Genomic DNA, 23,098 nt, shown 5'->3' with positions numbered 1-23,098 from the left:
CCTGCAAGTGTCACGGCAGCGGCAAAGTTGTGGCAGAAGGAAATAAAAGGGCTGGAAAAGCCAGACTAGTGTGAACTTACACTAGTAGGCCAAATATATATTTGTTATTGTCATGCCTTCTGACATTAAATGAACAAACAACAGAAGACGGGGAAAACTGTGGCCAATTCTTAATTTTCTCTCTCTTTTGTATACAATATTTAAGCATGTCTTTTCTTGATGCAAGTAATTACAAGAACTGGAGGAATAAGAGAGTCTATTTTGAGACAGTGGGAAGGCGGCGGCAGCAGCGGGGGGCTGCAGGAAAGAATTTGATGATGATATAAATGGAAATGTATTATTGCCATTAACAGCTATTACCATGTCATCAGGCAATTTTTAAAGCAGATTTACCAATATACAGCAGCTGCTATTTGATGGCAACATTTCCCTTGCTTTCTTCCCTCTGTGGAAGTTCTCCGTCCCTTACAATTTAATTTCACACCTTATTATGTTGCATGGCAAATTAATATTTCCTGTAACTTAACCATACAACTGTTGCCATCACTGTGCCCTAAAAGATTAAGAAAATACTCTGTTAAGTGAAAGACAGCATAAGGGTACTGCTGTCCTTTTCAGGGTCAAAAATTATAGAGCTGTAGAGTTGGAAGGGACCCTGAGGAACATCCAGTCCAAACCCCTGCAATGAAGCAATCTCAACAGATGGCCACCCAACCTCTGTGTAAAAACCTCCAAGGAAGGAGAGGCCACCATCTCATGGAAGTCTGCTCCGCTGTCAAAAACGTCTTATCATCAGAAGGTTCTTCATGGTGTTTAGTCGCAAACCCCTTTCTTGTAACTTGAATCCATTGGTTTGGGTTGGTCGCCCTCCTCTGCACATATTGCAGCTTGTCAATATTCATCTTAAATTGTGGAGCCCATAACTGGACACAGTATACCAGGTGTGGTCTGACCAAGGCAGAATAGAGTGGTTCTATTACTTCCCTTGATCTGGACACTAGACTTCTGTTGATGCAGACTAACATCATTAACTTTTTAGCTGATGAATCACACTGTGTACCCATGTTAAGCTTGTGGTCTACTAAGATCCCTAGATCCTCTTCACATATGCTACTGTCAGGCCAGGTGTCCCTCCTCTTATATTTGTGCACCTGGTTCTTCCTGCCTAAGTGCAGAACCTTACATTTGGCCCTGTTCTCCAATCTGTTAAGGTCATACTGAATTATGTCCCTTGTGGCATTAGCTGCCCTCCCAGCTTGGTGTCATCTTTAAATTTGATGAGCATCCCCTCAATTCCTTCATCCAAGTTGTTTATAAAGACAGTGAACAACAACAGGCACAGGACAGAACCCTGCAGCACCCCACTTGTCACTTTTTTCCAGGATGACGAGGAACTATTAGTGAGCACTCTTTGGGTTCAGTCAGTCAACCAGTTACAAATCCACCTAACAGTAACTTTGTCCAGCCCATATTTTACTAGCTTCTCTGCTTTACTTTCTTTCCCCCTTACATATGAAAAAAGGAGAGCAGGTTTCATCAATGGTATTTTCCTTTACAACCGCATTTGCAACTCTTCCAAACCCAGTTAGTTGTTCTGAACTAGATATCCAAAATATTATTGAACCATGTCTCAAGGGGTAGCTCCATTTGGGATTTCCAGTGATACACTATCACTAGACATGCAGCTACCAGTGGAAAAAGAATTAAATCTTAATGCTGGATAGCTTTAGTGCACAAAACCACTTCCCTATTTATATGTTCTCTAGTAACTAAATACTCCTACTTCAAGTAGAAGCCAATGCAAGGTTTCTTTTAAATTCATTGAGAAAGATAGCGTCTTTTTGAACAATTTATACCTAAGGTTGTTGTTTATTTCTTTTACACTTCACCTAGGTAGAATATCCTTATTAAAAATGGCAAATGGAAGATTAGTTCCCTTTATGACTTCATTGAAGTTCCCCAGGTGCAACTTCTTTCATCATAGGGAAAAACCACACCTACAGAGAGCGGCCCTGGTTTGGAACTCAAAGCCTCAGAAGCCTTTTCCCTCCAGCATATAGACTCCCTAACATAACCTGAATTTCAGAAGGAACTATTTCTGAATGGAACAATGGTTAACTCATCTGTGGAAAAAGAATACATGTGCCACTGATTCAGAAAGCTTTCACTGCATTGCATTTTTCTAAACCTGTTTAAACACTCTCTTTTATTTCATTCTTTCAAGCCGTGAGCTGCTTTCATTTTGTACTTCAGTTTTAGGCTGCTGTTAACAAGCCTTTAACCCAATTAAAATCATGAAATTCTGTAGAAACAGTCACAGAATACTGGCACAGTATCAGTGAGCTCCTGCAGATGGCTGTAGAACCCTTTGGTTTATGCCTTTTGGATGCCGTTAGGTCATACATAGGCTTGGAAAAGAGCGAGTCTGATGGGGTCTCAGAAGGATAATGTAAAGTGGCTAGAGTTAAGTTATTTTCATCTTAAGAATGACAGAAGAGCATTTTGGTAAGTGAGGGATTTATTTCGTTTTATAAGGTGATATAATGCTACTAATTCAGAGCACAAAAATCCCTTTAGGCATTTTAAAGGATGGCCACAAGTTGCAACATTTATGAAGGGCAATTACGTTGAACTGAAGGGAACTTCAGCACAGGCAAGTTTAGGACTGCACTGCAAGTATACTTAATGTGCAGCCTCCCTGAATCCCTGCAAGGGGCATAAAGTATGTACAATTGCATTTGGAATCGCAGACTGATGGTGTGTCTAATTTTGTAAAGTTGCCATGGGAGAATTTATACATGGTGTATAGATGTCTTACATAAATCAGTATGTATGCTCACTATTTAATACTAACTTTATGGGGGATAACAATTTGCACCCACATTCACCACTGATAATAACTGAGCATGGGAGGGGCACATAATTCCATGCCCACTGTACTTGGTTTTTTTTGGGGGGGGGGGCGGGGATTTGACAAATGTGTTAATAGGCCCTTGGTATTACATAATTATGTCTACATTATGAAACTCAAATAATAGCATTCAATGCAAAGTACCTTACAATGGAAGTGAAACTCTTGCTAACAGTATAATACATCTTAGTAGCAGTTTGCATTACTAAAGATGCTGCTTCATTTTCATTAATTCCAAGCCGTTAAATCTTAACAGAACACAAAGGCAGGTTAAGCAGTGGAGTGTATTCTTGCCTTGCTCTCCATTCTCTTCCCTACACCTCCACTGTTTCCCTGTGTTTAGATCGTGCTTATATTGCTACCCCTTTAGCACTTTCACAAAAGACATTCTGCAGAGTTAGGAAGGTGTAGCAACTCATGCTTTCTTAAGTCGTGCAAAGGGAGATAAACCTAGCTACCCTTCTGTTTTTAAACGACCAACCAGAAAACCTCTGGAAATGCACAAGCTGAAGATAGCCATCTCCTTTCACATGCTCCGAGGATCTGTTAATATAGTGGTAATATTTCTTATTATGGTAAATAGCTTGTGAACAACGAGCAATTCTAGGAATTTTGGCAAGATTTTGAGATGCTGCACCTGTGGAAATTCCGCCTCCTCCACAATCCGTTATTAAAGGACTCTCTCCTTTATCATAGAATCATAGAGTTGGAAGAGACCACAAGGGCCATCGAGTCCAACCCCCTGCCAAGCAGGGAACACCATCAGAGCACTCCTGACATATGGTTGTCAAGCCTCTGCTTAAAGACCTCCAAAGTAGGAGACTCCACCACACTCCTTGGCAGCAAATTCCACTGTCAAACAGCTCTTACTGTCAGGAAGTTCTTCCTAATGTTTAGGTGGAATCTTCTTTCTTGTAGTTTGGATCCATTGCTCCGTGTCCACTTCTCTGGAGCAGCAGAAAACAACCTTTCTCCCTCCTCTATATGACATCCTTTTATATATTTGAACATGGCTATCATATCACCCCTTAACCTCCTCTTCTCCATGATAAACATGCCCAGCTCCCTTAGCCGTTCCTCATAAGGCATCGTTTCCAGGCCTTTGACCATTTTGGTTGCCCTCCTCTGGACACGTTCCAGTTTGTCAGTGTCCTTCTTGAACTGTGGTGCCCAGAACTGGACACAGTACTCCAGGTGAGGTCTGACCAGAGCAGAATACAGTGGCACTATTACTTCCCTTGATCTAGATGCTATACTCCTATTGATGCAGCCCAGAATTGCATTGGCTTTTTTAGCTGCCGCGTCACACTGTTGGCTCATGTCAAGTTTGTGGTCAACCAAGACTCCTAGATCCTTTTCACATGTACTGCTCTCAAGCCAGGTGCCACCCATCTTGTATTTGTGCCTCTCATTTTTTTTGCCCAAGTGCAATACTTTACATTTCTCCCTGTTAAAGTCCATCTTGTTTGTTTTGGCCCAGTTCTCTAATCTGTCAAGGTCGTTTTGAAGTGTGATCCTGTCCTCTGGGGTGTTAGCCACCCCTCCCAGTTTGGTGTCATCTGCAAATTTGATCAGGATGCCCTTGAGGGTTCCCCAGGAAGCCAAGATGGGTAAGTGTTTGGGAGTCCCTTCTGTACATTTCATCAGCAGCCATTTCTGAATGTGGTGCAAGCAGGCTCTGCTCTAGTTTGAGCTTGAGGGCTGTTGTTCTGCCAGCATTCAAGTCTATGGTTCACACAGCTCAGCAGCAGCCCCTAGTGTTTTCGTCAATATATGTTCTAAAGCGTCTCTGTAAATTAGGGAACAAGAAAGGTCAGGGACCATCATGTTCTAAAGCCTCAATACAAAACGTTAGCTTTGTCTAAGAAGCACAATGAAGGAATTAAGGTCTCAGGAGTTGACACAGGCCTTACGTTCGTGAAAACTGCTGCTGTTGCTGTTATCAGCATGGGTGATGTGGATCTGCGGTTGGACAGTAGCTACTGGTATGGGATGAGATAGATTCTGAAAGCCCTCAGAAAATCTAAGTTTCATCTTCTTTTAAAAAATGTTCTTGAAAAAGAGGGATAGCTCAGTCAGTAGAGCAGGAGACTCTTCATCTCACGGTCATGGTTTCAAGTCTCTTGTTGCGGGAAAGTTTCCTGTATTTCAGGGGGCTGGACTAGATGACCCTCATGGTCCCTTCCAATGCCACAATTCTATGATGCTATGAAAAGTCACTTCTAAAAGAAGATAGAAAAGTGTACCTGCCATTGTAAATCTGTCATTCTTAACACATTATTTACAACAGAAAAGTGTACTTTGTCTTCTTGATTGCTCTTCAGTGCTATGGGAGAAACTTTCCACGAACTGAGGAAATTCAGGGACAATTCATACTTCATGCACACAGCAACAGATTAAAAAACAAACAAACCACGATCTAACACGGCAACCAATATATAATCCATTTGAAAACAGCAGCAGAACTGCACACTGAAAGCCTGCTGAAGCAAAAAAGCCTTTTCATTGTGTCTAAAAGATGAAGGGAACCAGTAATTTCCACCTGCAGTGCCACCACTGAGAAGGCTCTGTCCCTTGTTCTCATCTATATCACATCTATATCGCCCTAGATGAAAACATAGCAAGCAGTGCCTCTGATATATTGTAACCCTTGGACAGGATATGTGAAACAGATAATCCCTGAGATAATGAGTACTTTAAAGGGTCAAATCAGCACTTTAAATAGATACTGCAAATGAATGGCTAACCAATGCAGCTGAAACAAGATTAGCATATGAAGTACCCAATAAATGTCTGGTCAGTGCTACTTGAAATTTCTGAGGGTTTTTTTTTAAGCAGGCAGCCGTCACAGAAAAAGTGCTCACAGAGAGCCCTGCAAAACCAATCTGGAAGTAACTAAACCAGGGTTAACTGATGCTAGCTCTGCTTTCTTTAAGGAAATCAGTCTTCAGGCAACCAGGAAATCAGTCATAGTTGATAAAAGACACTCCTGGCACTTGCTGTCATCTGGATATTCAGGGACAGCATTAGATCCTGGAGAACCCTGAAGCTACATATGCCATTCGTATTAGGCATCGAGTTAGTCTCCAAAACCTCCAGAATCTCCAACCAACAGTACTTAATCTGGTACAGGTCAAGTTTTACTTTGTTTAGAGCTCCCTGCTCCCCACCCTTATCCACTGCTGAACTGATACAAGACACTGATCTATCATTTCCATTGCCTTCCAGGGTTTTGATAACAGACACAAGTGTTTTATCTGCATATCGGGATGTGTCCAATGGTTGCATGAAGGGAAGCTAGCTTATGCAACCAACCTCTCTCTTCCCTGCTGATGCAAGCTCCTTAAGACCAATTTCCCTCTCCCATTACAGCCTTATAATACAGCCCCCACTATGCAGGAGTTCCCCCTTCCCTACTGGGTGTACAAGGGGAAGAGGGGAAATAAATTAGTTGTGCATGCGGCCTACGGCTATAACCATATCCAACATCACTGGAAAACCTTTTGGAGATCTTTCATATAGATCAAAAAGGGGGGGGCAGCCCCAGATGATGGGAGCTGCAGACTGACAATACCTTGTAGGGAAACAGGTTCCCCATCCCTGATGTACATGATGTACACAGGGGAAGCTTGTGGCATCCTACAGACAAAAGGCCCCAGAGGGGTGGGGGCAGAACAGCCATCTTCCAGCAGTCTTCTGGGGCTGCCTAACCATTGTAGAACAGCATTTTGCAAACCTTGCAGGCAGCCCAGAAGGATACCATGGTTGAAATGTATGTGTGGTAAACATGTGCCATATGAAATTTGATTTTGGCTCGTTGGCAATGAAATTGTTGCCATTTTTGCACAGTACAATGCTCCTTAGAATTTGCTTTCCGCTCAGAACTAAGGTTTTATTCATTCTAAGGCTAAACATGAATTTGTTCTCAGAAAGTCACAGGCTTTTCCTGTTAGGAAATGGTGGAAGAATGAAAAGGGGACAGGAGAGGACTGTTGATCCTATGACCAAGTGGGAGTTCCCTCCACAACCTCTATTTTAAAAAGAAAATGCATTGGTTCACGTATGGCTGAGTATTTTTATAGGTTTTGATTTTTAAAAATCGGAAGAAATGTATATAAAAATAACTACTTGAGCTTGTCTCAGGATAATGTTTCTGAAGTCTCAATACTTAGGTGCCTAAACACTTCTAACTTTAACTTTAGTCTTCAAAAAAGTCTTACCATTCACTGATGGTTAAAAACAGCCTCTTCGTGAAATTTCACGTTGCTCTATTTTATATAGATCCTATAAAATATATGCATATCTTGTGACCTATTACTCTTTCTTTTCAAGATAGCAGTCTACTTTTAAATTGAGTTTTAAAACCCATTATGAAGGTTTGAACACACAATTTAAAAGCAGACGACTATCTTGAAAAGAAAGAGTGGTAATAGATCACAAGATATGTATTTCTCTTTTTCCTTCTGCCACATTATAGTTTCACCTATTTAGGTCACCTGAATCAAGAATAATGTGAAAAACACAAAACAAAAGGGGGGGAAATCAAGGAAAGAAGGTATAAAACCATGACAGCAGTGAAGATTTGTTATTCACAGGTGCAAAAACATGGAAAGGAAATTAAAATGGTTAAAACTGGAGATGGTTGATATAGAACAAGTTCCTTGAAATGCAGCATTGGCTAGTTATATTATCCTATAATTCTAAAATTACTGATGCAAAAATAGACAGTCTTCCACATGTTATATGTGTGCAGCCCATAGGATGATATACTGTGCCCTTCTACTGCCATTCACATAATGGATTTCTGTTCACAGAATAACTCGGAGGCAGCCACCACAACTGCTCCAATTGAAAGGTAGAAAATACACAATTTATTCTAAGGATCTAACTAGACCGCAGCTTTCTGCATTCCTTGTTAGGTGCTATATTACAAAACTAGGAATAGGGGAAGCATTTTCGGAATGACAGGTAACTTTTAGCTAGGGGACACCATAATACTTAAAATGGTAACTGTGCAGATCTGATGTCCACACTGGTTCTTTATCAGTTCCTTGCTAGCAATATAAACCAACTGGGCTGCAGTGATCCAAGCAGTACACACTGTTCCTAAAATGAGAGCTGCCAGGACATGCTTACTGCTCTCTGCTTCACGCGCCAAACCTATTTTTCATTGCAAGAAGAGGAAAGGTACCTTATCCTATCTTGGCCAAGACACTCCTGTGTTCTTTCATACTGTGGCCTATGGTTTTCCTTGTGTGTGTGGTCCTTTTCCAATTGTGCTTATTCCCACAACTGTACCAGCTATGCTATCAGCAGAATTTTCCTCTGAAACAATATTCAGGATGGCTAATCTACAAGGCATTTTAAAGCAGTCTTGGGCTCCAGATTTTTTTCACAATCTTTATATTTTTATACTTTTAGAAAAATTAAGGGGACACGTCTGCTGCTTCTAAAAGATCGGAAAATATAAGAATCTCCAATGTTGAAATTTCATCTATTATTTGCTTGGCTGTTCAGCAAAGCTGAATGTCAGAAAACTTATGTATCTTTCATAGCAAAGTTTTGGGGAATTGTTGTCTGGTAGTGGTTTGAGCAGTCAGTGGCAACACAGAATGCTAGTTTCATTTCTAATGTCTACAGATGTAATTCTGACAGCTGCTAACTTGGCAAACTGTACATAATTTTCTACTTTGGGGGCTGGAAAGTGGAAGGAGCATGAAATTCCTTATTCAGGCTGCATTCTAGGAGCAAATGCTTTGCCCTGCGAAAAATACATCCAAACCTACTTAGCAAGGAATGACAGCGGCTAGTTGCCTTACATTCACACATTTTATAGAAGCAACAAAGGCTGATACCAAGAGACTTCAAGTAACCTCTGAAGGGGATGTGGATGGAAATGCTGAAATACACTCATTACAGTTATCAGTTATTAGAATAATGGATACAATGGGACAATTGATTTTAGTGGCCTAAGCATTCTGTAACTGCCTCTCAGACATGCCTGCAAGACATACAAAACAGTAAATTTCATATAATCAAAAGATTTCCTTCTACACGGCCCCAGGAAATTCAATGCAATTTGTATGTTATTAAAACTTCCAGCAGTTCACTTGGGCTACTTGCAAAGCATTTTAAATGTGTTTAAAATAGTATTTGTAGTGGTTTGTTTTTTTAAATAGGGTACTCATAGGTACTCCTGCCCACCTAGCAGTTTGAAAGCACATAAAGTGCAAGTGGGAAGGTAAACAGCATTTCTGTGTGCTGCTCTGGTTTCGCCAGAAGTGGCTTAGTCATGCTGGCCACATGACCCGGAAGCTGTCTGTGGACAAACACTGGCTCCCTTGGCCTATAGAGTGAGATGAGTGCGCAGCCCCAGAGTTGTCCGTGACTGGACCTAACGGTCAGGGGTCCCTTTACCTTTACTCAAGGGTACGCAGTACCAGCATCTCTTTTGTTGTTTTTTAAAAAAATGTAGCACTTACTGTAACAACTTCACGGGGAGTACCAGCACCTATTTTTCTAGAAAAAAATACAGGTTCGCAGTATAGTATATAGTGAGCAAGTATAGTATAGTATATAAGTGAGCAACTCATAATGGAATCACATATTGCCATGAGGCTCGCTGGGCCACCCTGGGCCTAACCTGCCCCATCGGGCAGCTGAGAGATTAAAATGCTACCCTAAAGTCCAAGTTGAACCGTGAGCTAAAAAATATAAACACTCTATCAATAAATGGCTCACCGATCAATTTTCCAATTGTGTTTGTACGTAAAAAGAGGCTTTCGGGTCTTGCTTCCCCCCACTTACAGGAACATGCAGAATAACCTATGCTGCGTGACAGGCGGAGTAAAATCTTTTAAACGCAGTTTCTAAAACCAATGCAGTTGAGTCTTATTTTGCACTGGGCAAGTGTAATCGGAATTTCACACCGAATCCAGCTATTGGCTTGCCTCGCTCTGAAGCCTTTCCTTAGGCTTAGCTATAACAATGACATCACCAGCTCAACACCCATTGCAACATCTGCTTTCACACTATGTACTAAGAATGCCATTGTATTAACCAACAAGAGCTATGACCATTCCTTGTTCCTTTCCTTTCTTTTTTTTCTTTTTTGGTTAAATGTTAAACAGATGTGATGGAACAATTCAGCTCTGTCAAACTCCTTTTATACAATGCCAGTATGCTGAGATTGGGGCTTTAATGGTGACACATTTGTTTTATATGGAATAGTAACATAATGTGACTATGAAACGTGAGGGGGGGGGGTTCTCTTGCCAATAAATTCTCATCTCCATGCACAGTACTCTAACACCTCCTAGCTGTTCCAAACCTTATTCAAAGTCAGAGGCTGTCATAGATTTACCTGCAATAAGCAGGTTGCATTTTTAAAAGGAAACCTGGCAGGAAATAAAGTCCAATTGTACTGTTATTCTACATGCTCTGCACCACCACGCCTCCAGAGACTCATGAACTTTATGCCAAGCAAAAAAGACTTTAAAATATCTGTATTAGAGTCTTACTGTCCTTAGAAAGGATAATGCATTGTTTTTACTTGCTTCTAATTAGTAATTTAAGCATATGTTCAGCATTTAACTCTAAATGTTTGCCTTTTCCCCAAGCTCTGAGACAGCTGTCCAAGATGTGAATGCCAGAAAGCATTTAAATATCAACATCTGTTGAATTATGTTAATGCAATGTAATATAATTGGGCATGAGTTGGAATTGATCAAAAGTGTGTGAATTAGACAAAGGCAAATCTAAACCAATATTTCATTTCACAAACAAGTCAAAGGTAACAAAACTGTGTTTGTTACTAAACCAACATGATTAGAGCACAATGTTCAGGACACCCAGGTCCAAAAACGATATAAAAACGTAAAAAGGCAATTGTAAAAGGAATCAAATATAAAATATTATTGAAGATAATCTACCACTAGTATTTTGGCCTAGGATTTCAAACACATTTTTAGAAACAGCTTGTCTTACAAAACACCAATTAAAAACAGGCTTTATTTTATGGTAAGGAACAACTCAGAACAGTTGTTCTCAGACTAATAAACCACAGTTTAATAAAACATGGTTTTGCGTTTTGTGTGAACCCTGCCCAGCAGCTTAACAATGATTTGTTTACTGCTAAAATACATTGGTTTTAACTATGGCTTGCTATTACATGTGAACACAGCGCCATTCTTTAACCATGTTGCTTTTTATCCACCTCACCACAGAATATTGTCAGGCTACAAAGGCAAGAGCAGCTGGACTTGGGAGAATCAAGAATTATTTTTGGCTGTGGGAAAACTTGTGCTTCCTTTTGTGAGACACATTATGTAAGAACCAGCTCTGTGAGTATAAACTGAACTGGAGTATACCCCAATGCAGAAAAAGGAACTGTGCTTAAATTAAAATGTCTAAATTCTTAGTTGTTTTTGCAGGCATGCTTATACGGCGGCCTGAATTTTTGTTTCTGCTTGCAATGTCTCCTTGAAGGAGAAACAACCTTGGTTGGTGTATTTTAAACTATGTGCATTTAATGTTGATCTTTTTTTAAAAAAAAATAATATATATATATTATTAGGATTCAAATATATATATATATTCATCATTCTCTGGAAAGCTGTTTTTGTTAAAAAAATAATAATTCAGATCTGCAGCAAGCTGTTATTCAACTGAGCATTGTTGTTAACAGCATTTTAGTTAACGGCAGCAACGTATAGGAAAGGAAAAGTCTGCAAAAGCTTTGCAGCCCACTTGTGCAAAAGGATCAACTTCACACTGACTCTACAAGGGGCGGGGAATGCACTTGGGATGTTGATCAAGCCTGCTGCATAACTCAATGAAAAAACCTGCCTTTCAATGAAAAAACATTCTTGTCAGTGACATGCTACTATGATAAAGTTCTGCACGTGTTCTTAATTGGTCGAGTGCTATAGAAGTGTTAATTCTCTGTGCTTTCCTGCTCAATCACCCTCTCCTCTTTCCAACAGTTTTAAGCAACTTAACTTAATAAATGCACCACTATTAAAAAAATAATAATAATTAAGGTGGTAAGCCTGCGTGAAGCATTTGGGTTAATATTGTTACCAGTGGATCTTATCTCACAGAAGCTTAAGCATGAATACCAGGACTGTTAATAGGCTTGGTAGGAACTTGAAACATATCAGATTACATCCAGAGAATAAGTGACAGTAGAAGGTGACTTTTCCAGCCACTTCCTGCTTCTCTGGCAGCCTCCCCAAAACCCATTTCAAAGGGTCAGGTTGGGCCCTTTGGGCTGTGACATGGTGGTGGTGGGCAGGCACTCCTGAAAATCAGGTGGGGACATCTTGTGTGAGGAGAGCTTTTGCTCACAGACGGTGCCTCTGTGTGATTTTTTGCAATCCCCTCCCCCCTCAGCCCACCCTATTCAGGAGCCCCCCAATGCTTTGGGGGTTGATGTGGGGAGAACCGGGAGAGGAAATCAGTTTCTGCCTTCCTTTTTTGCCTGCCCCAAACTGGACACAAACCATTGATTCCCAAGAATTTAGTTTTCAGTGTGCCAGTTCCTGCTAGAATCCTGAAACTTTTACTGCTTTTAAAAACAAAACAAAGCACTTAATTGATGCACGTAAGGCAGGAATGAACAGGAAGCCTTCTAGCCTGTATGCTGCTGTTTCTTGTGGTTGAGCTACTCATGGTTATAGAATGAAAGGTGAAAAGAGCAGCACTGTCCCAGCATTATTCATTATTTCTTTAATGAAATTACTAATCTCCTGCTCTTCAGTCAAAGCAGCTTACAGATCCTCTCAAAACAAAACACTGCCTGTTTTTAGGCTTACAGTCTAAAAGGGCATGACACGAAAGGAAAAAGGACTGGGAGGGAGGAAGAAATAAAGAAACTCAGATGCAAGATCTTAATTACAAGCTGCACTTTTTTCAGGGGGGGGGCGCAGGGGTACGCAATTCCCCTAAACATTTTGTGAATCTTTGTACTTTTGTCCATTTACTGCATTTATTTTTCCCAATTTGAACTATAAAATGGTGGTATTCTTGAGTCAAAATGAGAGTACCCCTAAACATTTTTTTAAGAAGAAATGCACAGGTTACAAGTTATTCTAACTAGCCGCTGAGGTAGAAATGTTGAAGGAAAGAAGGAGTCAAAAACTGTTGGAGTCTCGGTGGTGCCAGTGAAGTGGTCTGGTACCACTTCTCTAGCTTCCTCTGTTGCAGCCGGTTGTACCTGCTGCCGCCAGGTGATTGTGGCAGAGGGAGAAGCCTGGCTTATTGGTAGAGTGGGTGGTGGTCCTATATCCCTTCTCTTCTTTCTTCTGCTACAAGGTGAAATCCTCTTCTCCACACCATCCCACCCACTGGTTTCCACACATGCTTCCAAGTCTGGCTTTGGCATTTGCTTCCTTCACTCTCTCAGTCTGCCTGCTTCCTAATTTGCCTGCCTACTTCTACCCTGCATTCCAGTCCCCTTCAGTTGAGAGCTCAGGTCACCTGAAATTATCCTGCCTTTGGGTTGACCCTTCTGTGAGCAGGAAGAACAAATAGCTGTATTTCTTCCTTAAACACACACACACACACACACAGAGAGAGAGAGAGAGAGAGAGAGAGAGAGAGAGAGAGAGAGAGAGAGACAGAGAGGGAGACAGAGCAAGAAAAACATTCCCGCATTTTGCCATTAAGGTATGATGCTCATTTTGTATACAATCTGTTTCCACCTTTTTGGGGCTGTCATTATTTCCCACAAAAGCTACATCAAACAATTATAGTTCTGGTAATTAACCAGTAAGTGTAATGTACAGTTTTCCTACCCCAATCTATTAACAGCTGCTCAAAAAATGTGGTAATTAATGGTTTCATTTATTTTTGGCAAACCTGCAACACAACAAATAATTTTCTATCTACTGCAAATTAGGACTCCTTCCCAAACAACAGATGACGTGGTGGGGGAAAGGGAGCAGGCGTAACACTTGCACATCTTTGCCTCTTTAGAAGATCAAATAAAGAGCAGCTGTAATTCTATTTGTCACATCTGTGTAACAAAATATAGTCATCTGTATCATCAGAAGAAAATGAACAAGCTCCGTTCAGATGGAAAGGGATTTCCCACCAACCTAATGGGAAAAGGCTTGCTATAGAGGCATAATGGAACTTTTTGTTCTCAGGTCCCCCATCGGTGTCCTTGAACCACCCACCCACTCCCTTTTTACATAACCTGTAGTTATTAATACCAGAATTTAAGATAACATAAATATACACCTATAATTTAGTCCAGATATCATCACAATAGTCCCAAGATCAACTAAGCTAGCTGTGTTAAAAAGAAAATGAGAAGGCACAAGATGTATTTAAACAAAACCCTGCAAAAGATTACATTTCAAATTAATCCCTCATTTCCTTCAATACTAACTCAACCTAACCCTTGTAAGAGTTTTCAGATTCTTCAGAGAACATTTTTTTATAAAAACAAACAGACAGACAGACAGACAAATAAACAAACAAACAAACCCCAATGATGTTACTTCGGCAAACAGATGCACTGGAAGCCAATAAATCCATCAATTTTTCCATCAGTCTGTCTCATTTTTTAATATTGTGAAAACAAAACAAAAGGGAACACTTGAAATGCTTGTAGGGAGAAAGAAGAAGAGACAAGCAGATACATTGCTTTTTTAAATTTGGGAGAGTGCAAGTCTTCATTTTAAACTCAAGTTCATGATGCGTACAGATTACAGGACAACTTCTCCAAGTGGGAAAATCATATCCACATCATGATAAATGGAATCTAAGCAGCATAGCATACATACCAGCCCCCTTTCAATACAAGGTATTTCCAACACAACTATATACACAGATATCTGTGTCCAATTGATTAACACTTTTCGGACCCCTTTTAAGAGCTTCTGTGGCAGACAGATAGCAGCTGACCAGACAAAGAAATCATCTCTCTTTCCATCTCTATATCAGCAGTTTGGGCACTAGCTAAAAATATTGGCTAGGGATCTCACTTAAACTGTAAACTGCATTGCATATTTAGCTCACCTGCTAGCTGTTTTCACTGAACTGTTTTTCTTGTGTCCTCTCTCTGATCGGTTGTCCCGCAGGAGTTGAAGCTACATGGAAAGTTCAGAAGACATATAAGAACTATGCAATGATGCTTGCATTTTTAGAAATAAGTCCTACTAAGCCTTGTCACGTTTTTGTACTACGTTGTTTCAGCAAAGGGCCTGACAGCCCTGACATACTTTATCTAAAGTGCATCTACTGAAATGGCAATACGATTTTAATTCAGATCCTCTCTCATTTATTCCTATACACCTTCTTCTACAGAGGCAGTCTTGTATTATAGTCAAGTTTCATGTCAAGATGCCTAATTAGCAATTCAGAGCGTACTATGCCATTACAATATGTTTAGCTTTAAGATCTATCACAGTAATATTGTAACTTCACCATCTCCTTTAATTTGAAATGAGCAGCAACAGAGCTTTGTACTTAGAGGAACCGATTTTAGAGGCTCACATTCAAATCTCTGAAATTACTGTTTTATAAACTCTCTAAAAATGAGACTAATAAGGACCTGACAGAGCTGTTGTAAGAATGAATAATGATTATAGATGCTAAAATTCTACATTATTAGTAATAGAAAAAAGTAGCACCTCATAATTACTGTTGTCATATCAATCCCACTGCTTTGCCATTTTTTCTGGATTGAGAATTATAATGAAGTTCAGTATGATTTTAGTAATGGGTTGGGTTGGCATCCCTGTCTGTCTTCAGAGACAATGGAATGCCCCTCCAGGGGTGAAGTCAAACTGCTGTGTTAGCAGCACCAAAGTGACCTCCCCGAGGCGAAAGACTGGGCGGTGTGTATGGCGGTCCTGGGCTGCCCAGACAACAAGACCCTCTGCCTCTCAGCTTTGCTGATGTGGTCCAAAGGAAAGCAGAGCAAAAATCATTCTCCCACCCATCTTCATTCTGACATTAATTTCAATAGGGGCTTTTGAAATTAGTAGGTAAAGGTAAAGGGACCCCTGAGCAGTAGGTCCAGTCGTGGCCGACTCTGGGGTTGCGCGTTCAGCTCGCTCTATAGGCCGAGGGAGCCAGTGTTTGTCCGCAGACAGCTTCTGGGTCATGTGGCGAACCAGAGCAGCGCACGGAAACACCGTTTACCTTCCCACCGGAGCGGTCCCTATTTATCTACTTGCACTTTGACGTGCTTTTGAACTGCTAGGTTGGCAGGAGCAGGGACCAAACAACGGGAGCTCACCCCATCGTGGGGATTCGAACTGCCAACCTTCTGATTGGCAAGCCCTAGGCTTTGTGGTTTAACCCACAGCGCCACCTGCGTCCCACTTTGAAATTAGTATAAGCTTCATAACTAATTCACACAACAATCCTAGTCTTACTTTTTTTGGTGGTGGGGAGGAAGGATTCCACAACACATCTATTGTCAAATCCCAAGCCCTGCTGGTTCACAGTGATTATGATGGGGGGGGGGAGAGCATTTTCCATCCTGCCTTCCCTAGAATGCCCCCCTCCCACTGATTCCAGGGTGTGTGTGTGTGTTAATAAATTAGTTCCAGGGCTGGAGCATCTCAGTGCTATTTTAGGTGGTGTGTTTAGCAAATGAGGGGCCTTAGAATCCTATGGATCTATGATAACCTTCAACATCCTCCCACCATTTTCCCACTATTTGGGACCCAACAGCCCTTTGGCTGCTCTCACCAAGATCTTGGGTTTGTTTCCTCATTGTTCAAACTTCGCAACACAATTTTATGCAACAGTAAGAAGTCCCCTCCCCCTAAGGTTAAACCACATCATTAGTTATTATTAAAAACCTATGTTTAGAAGACTGACACTTGTAAATAATGAGCACAGCAAAAATAGCTGTATGTACTCACTAGCACGAAAACAAACCTCAAAAGGGCACTTAAGATTATTGCTTTAATGGAAATAAAGTTGAATAAAATTCAATAAGTAAATGAGATAAGCAAATCATTGTACCTGTACTTGAGAGGTCTTTGTGATGGATTTTTGTAAACAAATCATTGGAGGAACTAGGGATTTCAGTTTGCCACTTCAGTTACAAGAAAATGATGCTAGACTGGGAAAAAAGCCCGCTAATGAGCTTAAAACCTAAATCCTATGCTTGAAGACTGTCCAACTCCAGTATCAAATGCATTTCTAAGAAGATGAATGTGGGTGTACCTCACCAATATCACACAGAGCTCCAGGTGAGGAGCATTTTCAGGGCCCCTCTCCATTTGTTAAACTGTTGAGTACGTTGCTTCTATTGTGCTTGCAGCCCATTTTGTGTCTTTGCTGAATAATTTGCATGCATGATTTATCCATTTCATACGAAGACAATGTTCATTTTCCAGTAAATACAAAATCCTTAACTTCAATGGAACCCTGGCCACACAGTTCAGCACTGGCAGCTTTAGACGTGAAGGTGAACTTTTTGTGCTATTTTGGTGTGGAGCACAGTCAGGCAGATGGAAGCCTGGTGACCAAGTCAGTTTTCTGCCCCTAGATATGGCCCTGGGAACTTAATACAGTGGTACCTCGGGTTAAGAACTTAATTCGTTCTGGAGGTCTGTTCTTAGCCTAAAACTGTTCTTAACCTGAAGCACCACTTTAGCTAAGGGGCCTCCTGCTGCTGCCGCTGCGCCGCCACTGCACAATTTCTGTTCTCATCCTGAAGCAAAGTTCTTAACCCAAGGTACTATTTCTGGGTTAGCGGAATCTGTAACCTGAAGTGTATGTAACCTGAGGTACCACTGTATATTGTGAGTTCCTAGTATCACTCATTTTAAAATGCTTGCCAGACTTTATTTTTGCTTACATCTCTGCTTTATAGCTGAACTATCCCATCTATAGAAGGATCTGGCAACTTCTGTTTCAGTGTATCTGAAGAAGTGTGCATGCACACGAAAGCTCATACCAAGAACTAACTTAGTTGGTCTTTAAGGTGCTACAGGAAGGAATTTTTTTTATTTTATCCCATCTATATGGCAGAGATTCCTTTATTCATTATCTTGGAATTCCTGTTTCATTAAACTATAAACAACAATGCTTATTAGCAAGCCTTGTAATTTATCTGCTTATAAGGTAAAAGGTAAAGGGACCCCTGACCATTAGGTCCAGTCGTGGCCGACTCTGGGGTTGCGGCGCTCATCTCGCTTTATTGGCCGAGGGAGCTGGCGTACAGCTTCCGGGTCATGTGGCCAGCATGACTAAGCCGCTTCTGGCAAACCAAAGCAGCGCACGGAAATACCGTTTACCTTCCTGCCGGAGAGGTACCTATTTATCTACTTGCACTTTGATGTGCTTTTGAACTGCTAGGTTGGCAGGAGCAAGCAGCAATTAGAGCATGCCCTAAAAACACATGCTGAACTTAAATAGGTGCTAGGTCTGGTCAGTGTGTCTATATATGCAACTGGAGATCCATGAAGGAAAAGCAGACTATAACTTTAATTCACTCCAAGTGCCACCCTAAACCTCTTTAGAGTTTTAGAGCACTGAGTTTTGGTGGACAATGATAAGTGCACAAGATAGTGGGCTCCTCCCTTTTCTAATGTCAAAAGGTGGCAGCCTTCATGGTTAAGAGAAGGTGAAGCAGAGCTATAAGTACCACAAAAGGGTATATAAGGGCAGAACAACCTTCTTGATGCCAGTGGGCCATAGCGGAATAGAATGGGTTCCCAGGAACCTGAATGTGAGTGCAGCTGCAGGACTGGGCCTAGACTGGGTCTGGAGCCCCAGACGAGGCTTCTCAGAATAGAAATGTAAAGGGTTTTTCATGAATGTGGTTTTCCTGCTGTAACTGTGACTTTGATGGTCCCTTTCAGAAACAACCAAAAAGCTAAAACTGTGCTGCCCAATTTTTTTTGCTAGCTTACAAATAATACCTTTAGAGTTGGTCAGTCAACTACGGCTGGTGTCACTTTCCACTTATTTTCCCCTGCCATTGCTGCTTATGTCCACTTTGCGGCCTCCATTTTTGTTATAGCCCTGAAAGATCTTTACAGTGATTTGCCAATACAGGTGTTTGTCATGCATCCAATATATGTGAAATGAAAGTATTATCAAGGCCTCTTTTACACCAGCTAGCGGAATATCTATATTTTCATGATTTAGTATTCTGGTTCTATGAAGACTCTGCCTTCCTCAAAAGATTAGCAGTAGTTCAGAGAGGCAATTTAACAAAGCAAATGTTCTCAGCCCAATTCTAAAGACTCTGCTGTGCACACATGGGGGCTCTGATGTGTACACATGCTGCTGCACACAAGACTCTCCTAATTCCCTGAAATATCCTCGAGAGTGAATTGGAATGCTGATAATTACTGGGCCTACACCCACAACCCTTTTGTGGTAAGCTATTTGCTGTTAAAGTGTTTTCAGATGTTTTCAGTAAAAAAAGTGATTATTTTGCTCCTTATTTCAGAAATTGGTGCTCCTGTTGTTCCGGACAAGCGACAGTTAAAAACCTTCAAATATATGAAATAAACTGTTCTTGATCAAAGTGGTTCTTACCTGGCTATGTTCCTTCCTAGCCCCAGGGCTAAACCAATGGCTGAGGGAGGGAAGAAAAAAAAAAGGTTTAGTAGCATAGCTAACTGAAGCACGAGCTGTCATATGACCAGCCTATGCGTGCTCTCGGGTATTTTATTGTCCACCAGAAAAATGTAGCCTTTGGCTATGATTTATTTAAATGGGATATTTTACAGAACTCTCAAGGTCTATAGCAGTTTTCACAGGAATATAAGAATGTATCTCATTCTGTGGATTTATCCTGCTTGGGCAAGTGGATATATACTAAATCATATTGAGTTTCATGCCACAGATTCTGAAATTCTTTATATATTACATCATTTAATAATATTTTCTCTGTGTGGGTGCTGCTAAAATCTAACGTTCTTATTACTTAGAGTAACGGAAATCTTAAAAAGTGTTTACAACTATTGGAAGCATGCTTATTAATTTTGAGGGTTTGGGTTTAATGCCTACACACTGCTACTACTGTTGCTACACAAACACACACACATGGTGTGCATAGGTTTGCTGACTTAATATCTCTAAAATCCAACCCAGTGTGGAATTATGTGTTCTGTTTCCATTTGAGTAAGTAGGAGGGACTGATGGAACAGCACTGTATCTCTCCAAGTGTCTGAACAGTTTTTCCTCTTAGTTTATGGGGTGAGTTGAACTGTTCACCAGACTTCGGATTAAGCTGCCCTAGCAGGATTCAACCACTAAGGGGCAACTGTAGAGTTAATATCACCGTTTAGCCTTTTTATCTCACTACCAGTGTTTATTAGCTTACCAACACCAAGAGGGTTGTTTTATCATCAACAATGCTTTGTGAATAATCACCATAACAATCTTACATACATTCACATTTTTAATGCAATTGTCACGGTTGGTGTTATGTACATTTCATTTATCTCTGACCTCAATGCTTACTTAACTGCTGACTGTTCTCTTTCCAACTATGTGTGTATAAATACTTGCCAAGTCAGGATAGCACTTCATACATAAAAAAGTTGCTCTAGTCCACTAAATAAGTTTTCTGGGTGTTTTCTTTTAGTTTTTAGGTTGCCACAAGACTATTTAAAGGGCCATGTGCAAATCTCTCTTCTCCGTGTACCAACCTACCCACCCCATATGCTTACTGTGGAAACACAGGGGCAAAAAGCAGCTGTTTTTGTTTTATTTTAAAATATATATACACTGCTGTTCCAAGCAAAGCCAGTCCAAAGTGCCTTACAACAACTACAATGGAAATAAGAATACAGTGGACGCTCGGGTTGTGAACATGGTCCATGCGGGAGACATGTTTGCAACCTGCAGCGTTCACAACCCGCAGCGGTCTGCACACACGCGGGTTGCGATTCGGTGCTTCTGCGCATAGTGCGATTTAGTGCTTCTGCGAAGGCGCGAGCGCTGAAACCCGGAAGTAACCTGTTCCGGTACTTCCAGGTTAGGTGCGGTGCGCAACCCGAAAACGTGCAACCTGAAGCGTTGTAACCCGAGGTATGGCTGTAATAATAAAAAAGCAATGTTACAGAAAGATATAAAACAGATTCAAAACTTCCATAAATATAATATTCCAGGTTCCATCCAGCAAGTGGGACAATATGCACAGAGAAGGCCAATCAAAACAAGTAGATCTGATGAAAATCCTGGACTGCATCCATCTGCCACAGCTCTACTGGAAAGGAAGCTATAGAAGACCCAAGAAAGATATCGTGCTTCTTTTTCTTCTAGTCACACCTCTGGTTTTACAAGCGAGAATGCAAGAGATGTTATGCACACACAGGATCATTATAGCAAGAACTATGGGGGCGGGGAGGGGGCGTTAATCCACAGACATCTTTCCAGACAACAGTACTGGGAACTGCACATGTCCTCAAGAGCATGATCAGAATTCTAAACAGTCTTGATAGACTGGACAATTAGGGTAAAATTCAAGATGTAATTAAAACAGGGACAAATCTAAACTAAGCAGTTGAAATAATGATAAACATGACATGGATACTTACTCATGGTGATGAGACTCCTGGGACAAATGTGCAGCTTTCTTGTTGACGCATGAGCCTGGAGCAGTATTCTAAAGGAGGCATAAATAAGTTTTATAAGTTGCATAGAGGAATTTAAGAACACACAGTACTCACTGCATGCAGGAAATAAATGGAAGAAAACAAAAGCCAGCCACCAATACCATTAATAAGATGCATGTGATGAACAAGTCAATAACCAGCTGATTCCTATATATATATATAAATGTAAAAAGCTTTGAGTGGCGTTTTCCATTTTTTTCAATGCTGGTCATCAGGGTTTTGGGGAGCAATGATCCTAAAGAGGTACTGGGAAGAGCCCCAAGACACATTGTTACTTTGGAATCACAGAACTGAAAGGGACCCTGAGGATCATCTAGTCCAACCCCCCAGGAATACGCAGGTAGGCAGGTGTGTGTGTCCTTACCTCTTTTATTCATAGTGTAGGCACCCAGTTCATAATACTACCCCAGCCATGCCTCTCCCCTACCCAACTCTGGAAGTTTCTAATTGCTACCAAAGGTTAAATCACTTAAGATAGCAGGTTTGAAAAAGGTGTTCATAGTGATCCAATTGTAACTGCATCACTTTCATGCCTAATTATGGAAAGAGTAGCACACATGCACATCATCAAGACAGGGCAACATATGACCAGAATGAACACTGGATGATCTGTCAATACTACTGCAATGTTTAATCCTCTAAACAGCTTTTACTTAGAAATCTACATATACCTATGATTTCTGCCATGGACTATATATGGACCACATGTGGCCTGCTTACTGTAGTGTCTGCCACCTAATCTTTTCAGAAAACTGGACTAGGAGTGGATTTAAGCCATGCATGTGCAACAGCAGTCTTTGATCTTTTCAATCTACAAGATCACGTTGATACACTACAGCACTTTTGAAAAACATTACAAACATGTCACAGCCAGTCTTTGTAATACAAATGTATTTGTCAAGGATGCTTACGTAAATGTCACCATAATTGGTTTCAGGACAGCCAAAGCATTTATATGGCCTGGTGGTTTTGAGTGCAGGCATCCTTACACAATGTAAGGGCGTGTTCACACAGTGGGCGTTAAAAATTGCTGTTACTCTCTGAAATACACCTGCATAAAGTTTCACTGGATAGGAGGTCAAATTACGGGATTTTCTTCATTAGCCTAAACATAGAAGACAAATAAAACTTTTATTTTCATAGCTGACTTGACTTACAAGTTGGAAAACAAGCACCCTCTCTCCAGACAGGTGCGTGAGCTTTGAAATTCTAAGGATTTTGAAAATAAAAATACTTGTATGACCTACTGATTATAACATTAACAACTCAATAGTTACTTTAATGCTGGAGGTAAACATTTGGCTTAGCTCTCCAGTTGCATCCTGTATTAATCTCAAAATGAGGTTTTCATGCTATTCCAGTGGGTATCCCTGGAATATAGTAATCCATTTTCTACACTGTGGCTATAAGAAAAGCCGACTGTGCCTATGTCATGCTTTGTTAGAGGTTCATGATCACATTATCTCATGGTGGACCTGACACTTTTATTCAGTTTACAGTATGTTCTGTGTACAGGCAACTTATTTCCTTTGCCAGCGCTGCTGACAACCTTTTCCACACTATATTAATCTTGTTTACT

At 40.8% G+C, this 23,098-nt stretch overlaps 1 protein-coding gene across 7 annotated transcripts in view; it reads right to left on the bottom strand.

Annotated features, from left to right (window-relative positions):
- GPATCH2 (G-patch domain containing 2) overlaps positions 1-23,098 on the bottom strand; it is a 108,138-nt gene that overhangs the window by 21,469 nt on the left and 63,571 nt on the right. For 6 of the 7 annotated variants that reach the window (XM_081186052.1, XM_081186054.1, XM_081186053.1 and 3 more), the window contains 3 exons: positions 21,442-21,509; positions 19,433-19,472; positions 14,939-15,009 (listed from right to left, as the gene is read on the bottom strand). In XM_081186052.1, coding sequence (XP_081042178.1) covers positions 14,939-15,009; positions 19,433-19,472; positions 21,442-21,509 — 179 coding nt within the window. Of the gene's footprint in view, positions 1-14,938; positions 15,010-19,432; positions 19,473-21,441; positions 21,510-23,098 lie in introns of those variants that run through there. The other variant, XR_014005783.1, reaches the window with a different exon arrangement.

Source organism: Podarcis bocagei, assembly GCF_964188305.1.
Source record: "Podarcis bocagei genome assembly, chromosome: 3".
Lineage (NCBI taxonomy): Eukaryota > Metazoa > Chordata > Lepidosauria > Squamata > Lacertidae > Podarcis > Podarcis bocagei.
This window is presented reverse-complemented; position numbering and strand designations above follow the sequence as displayed.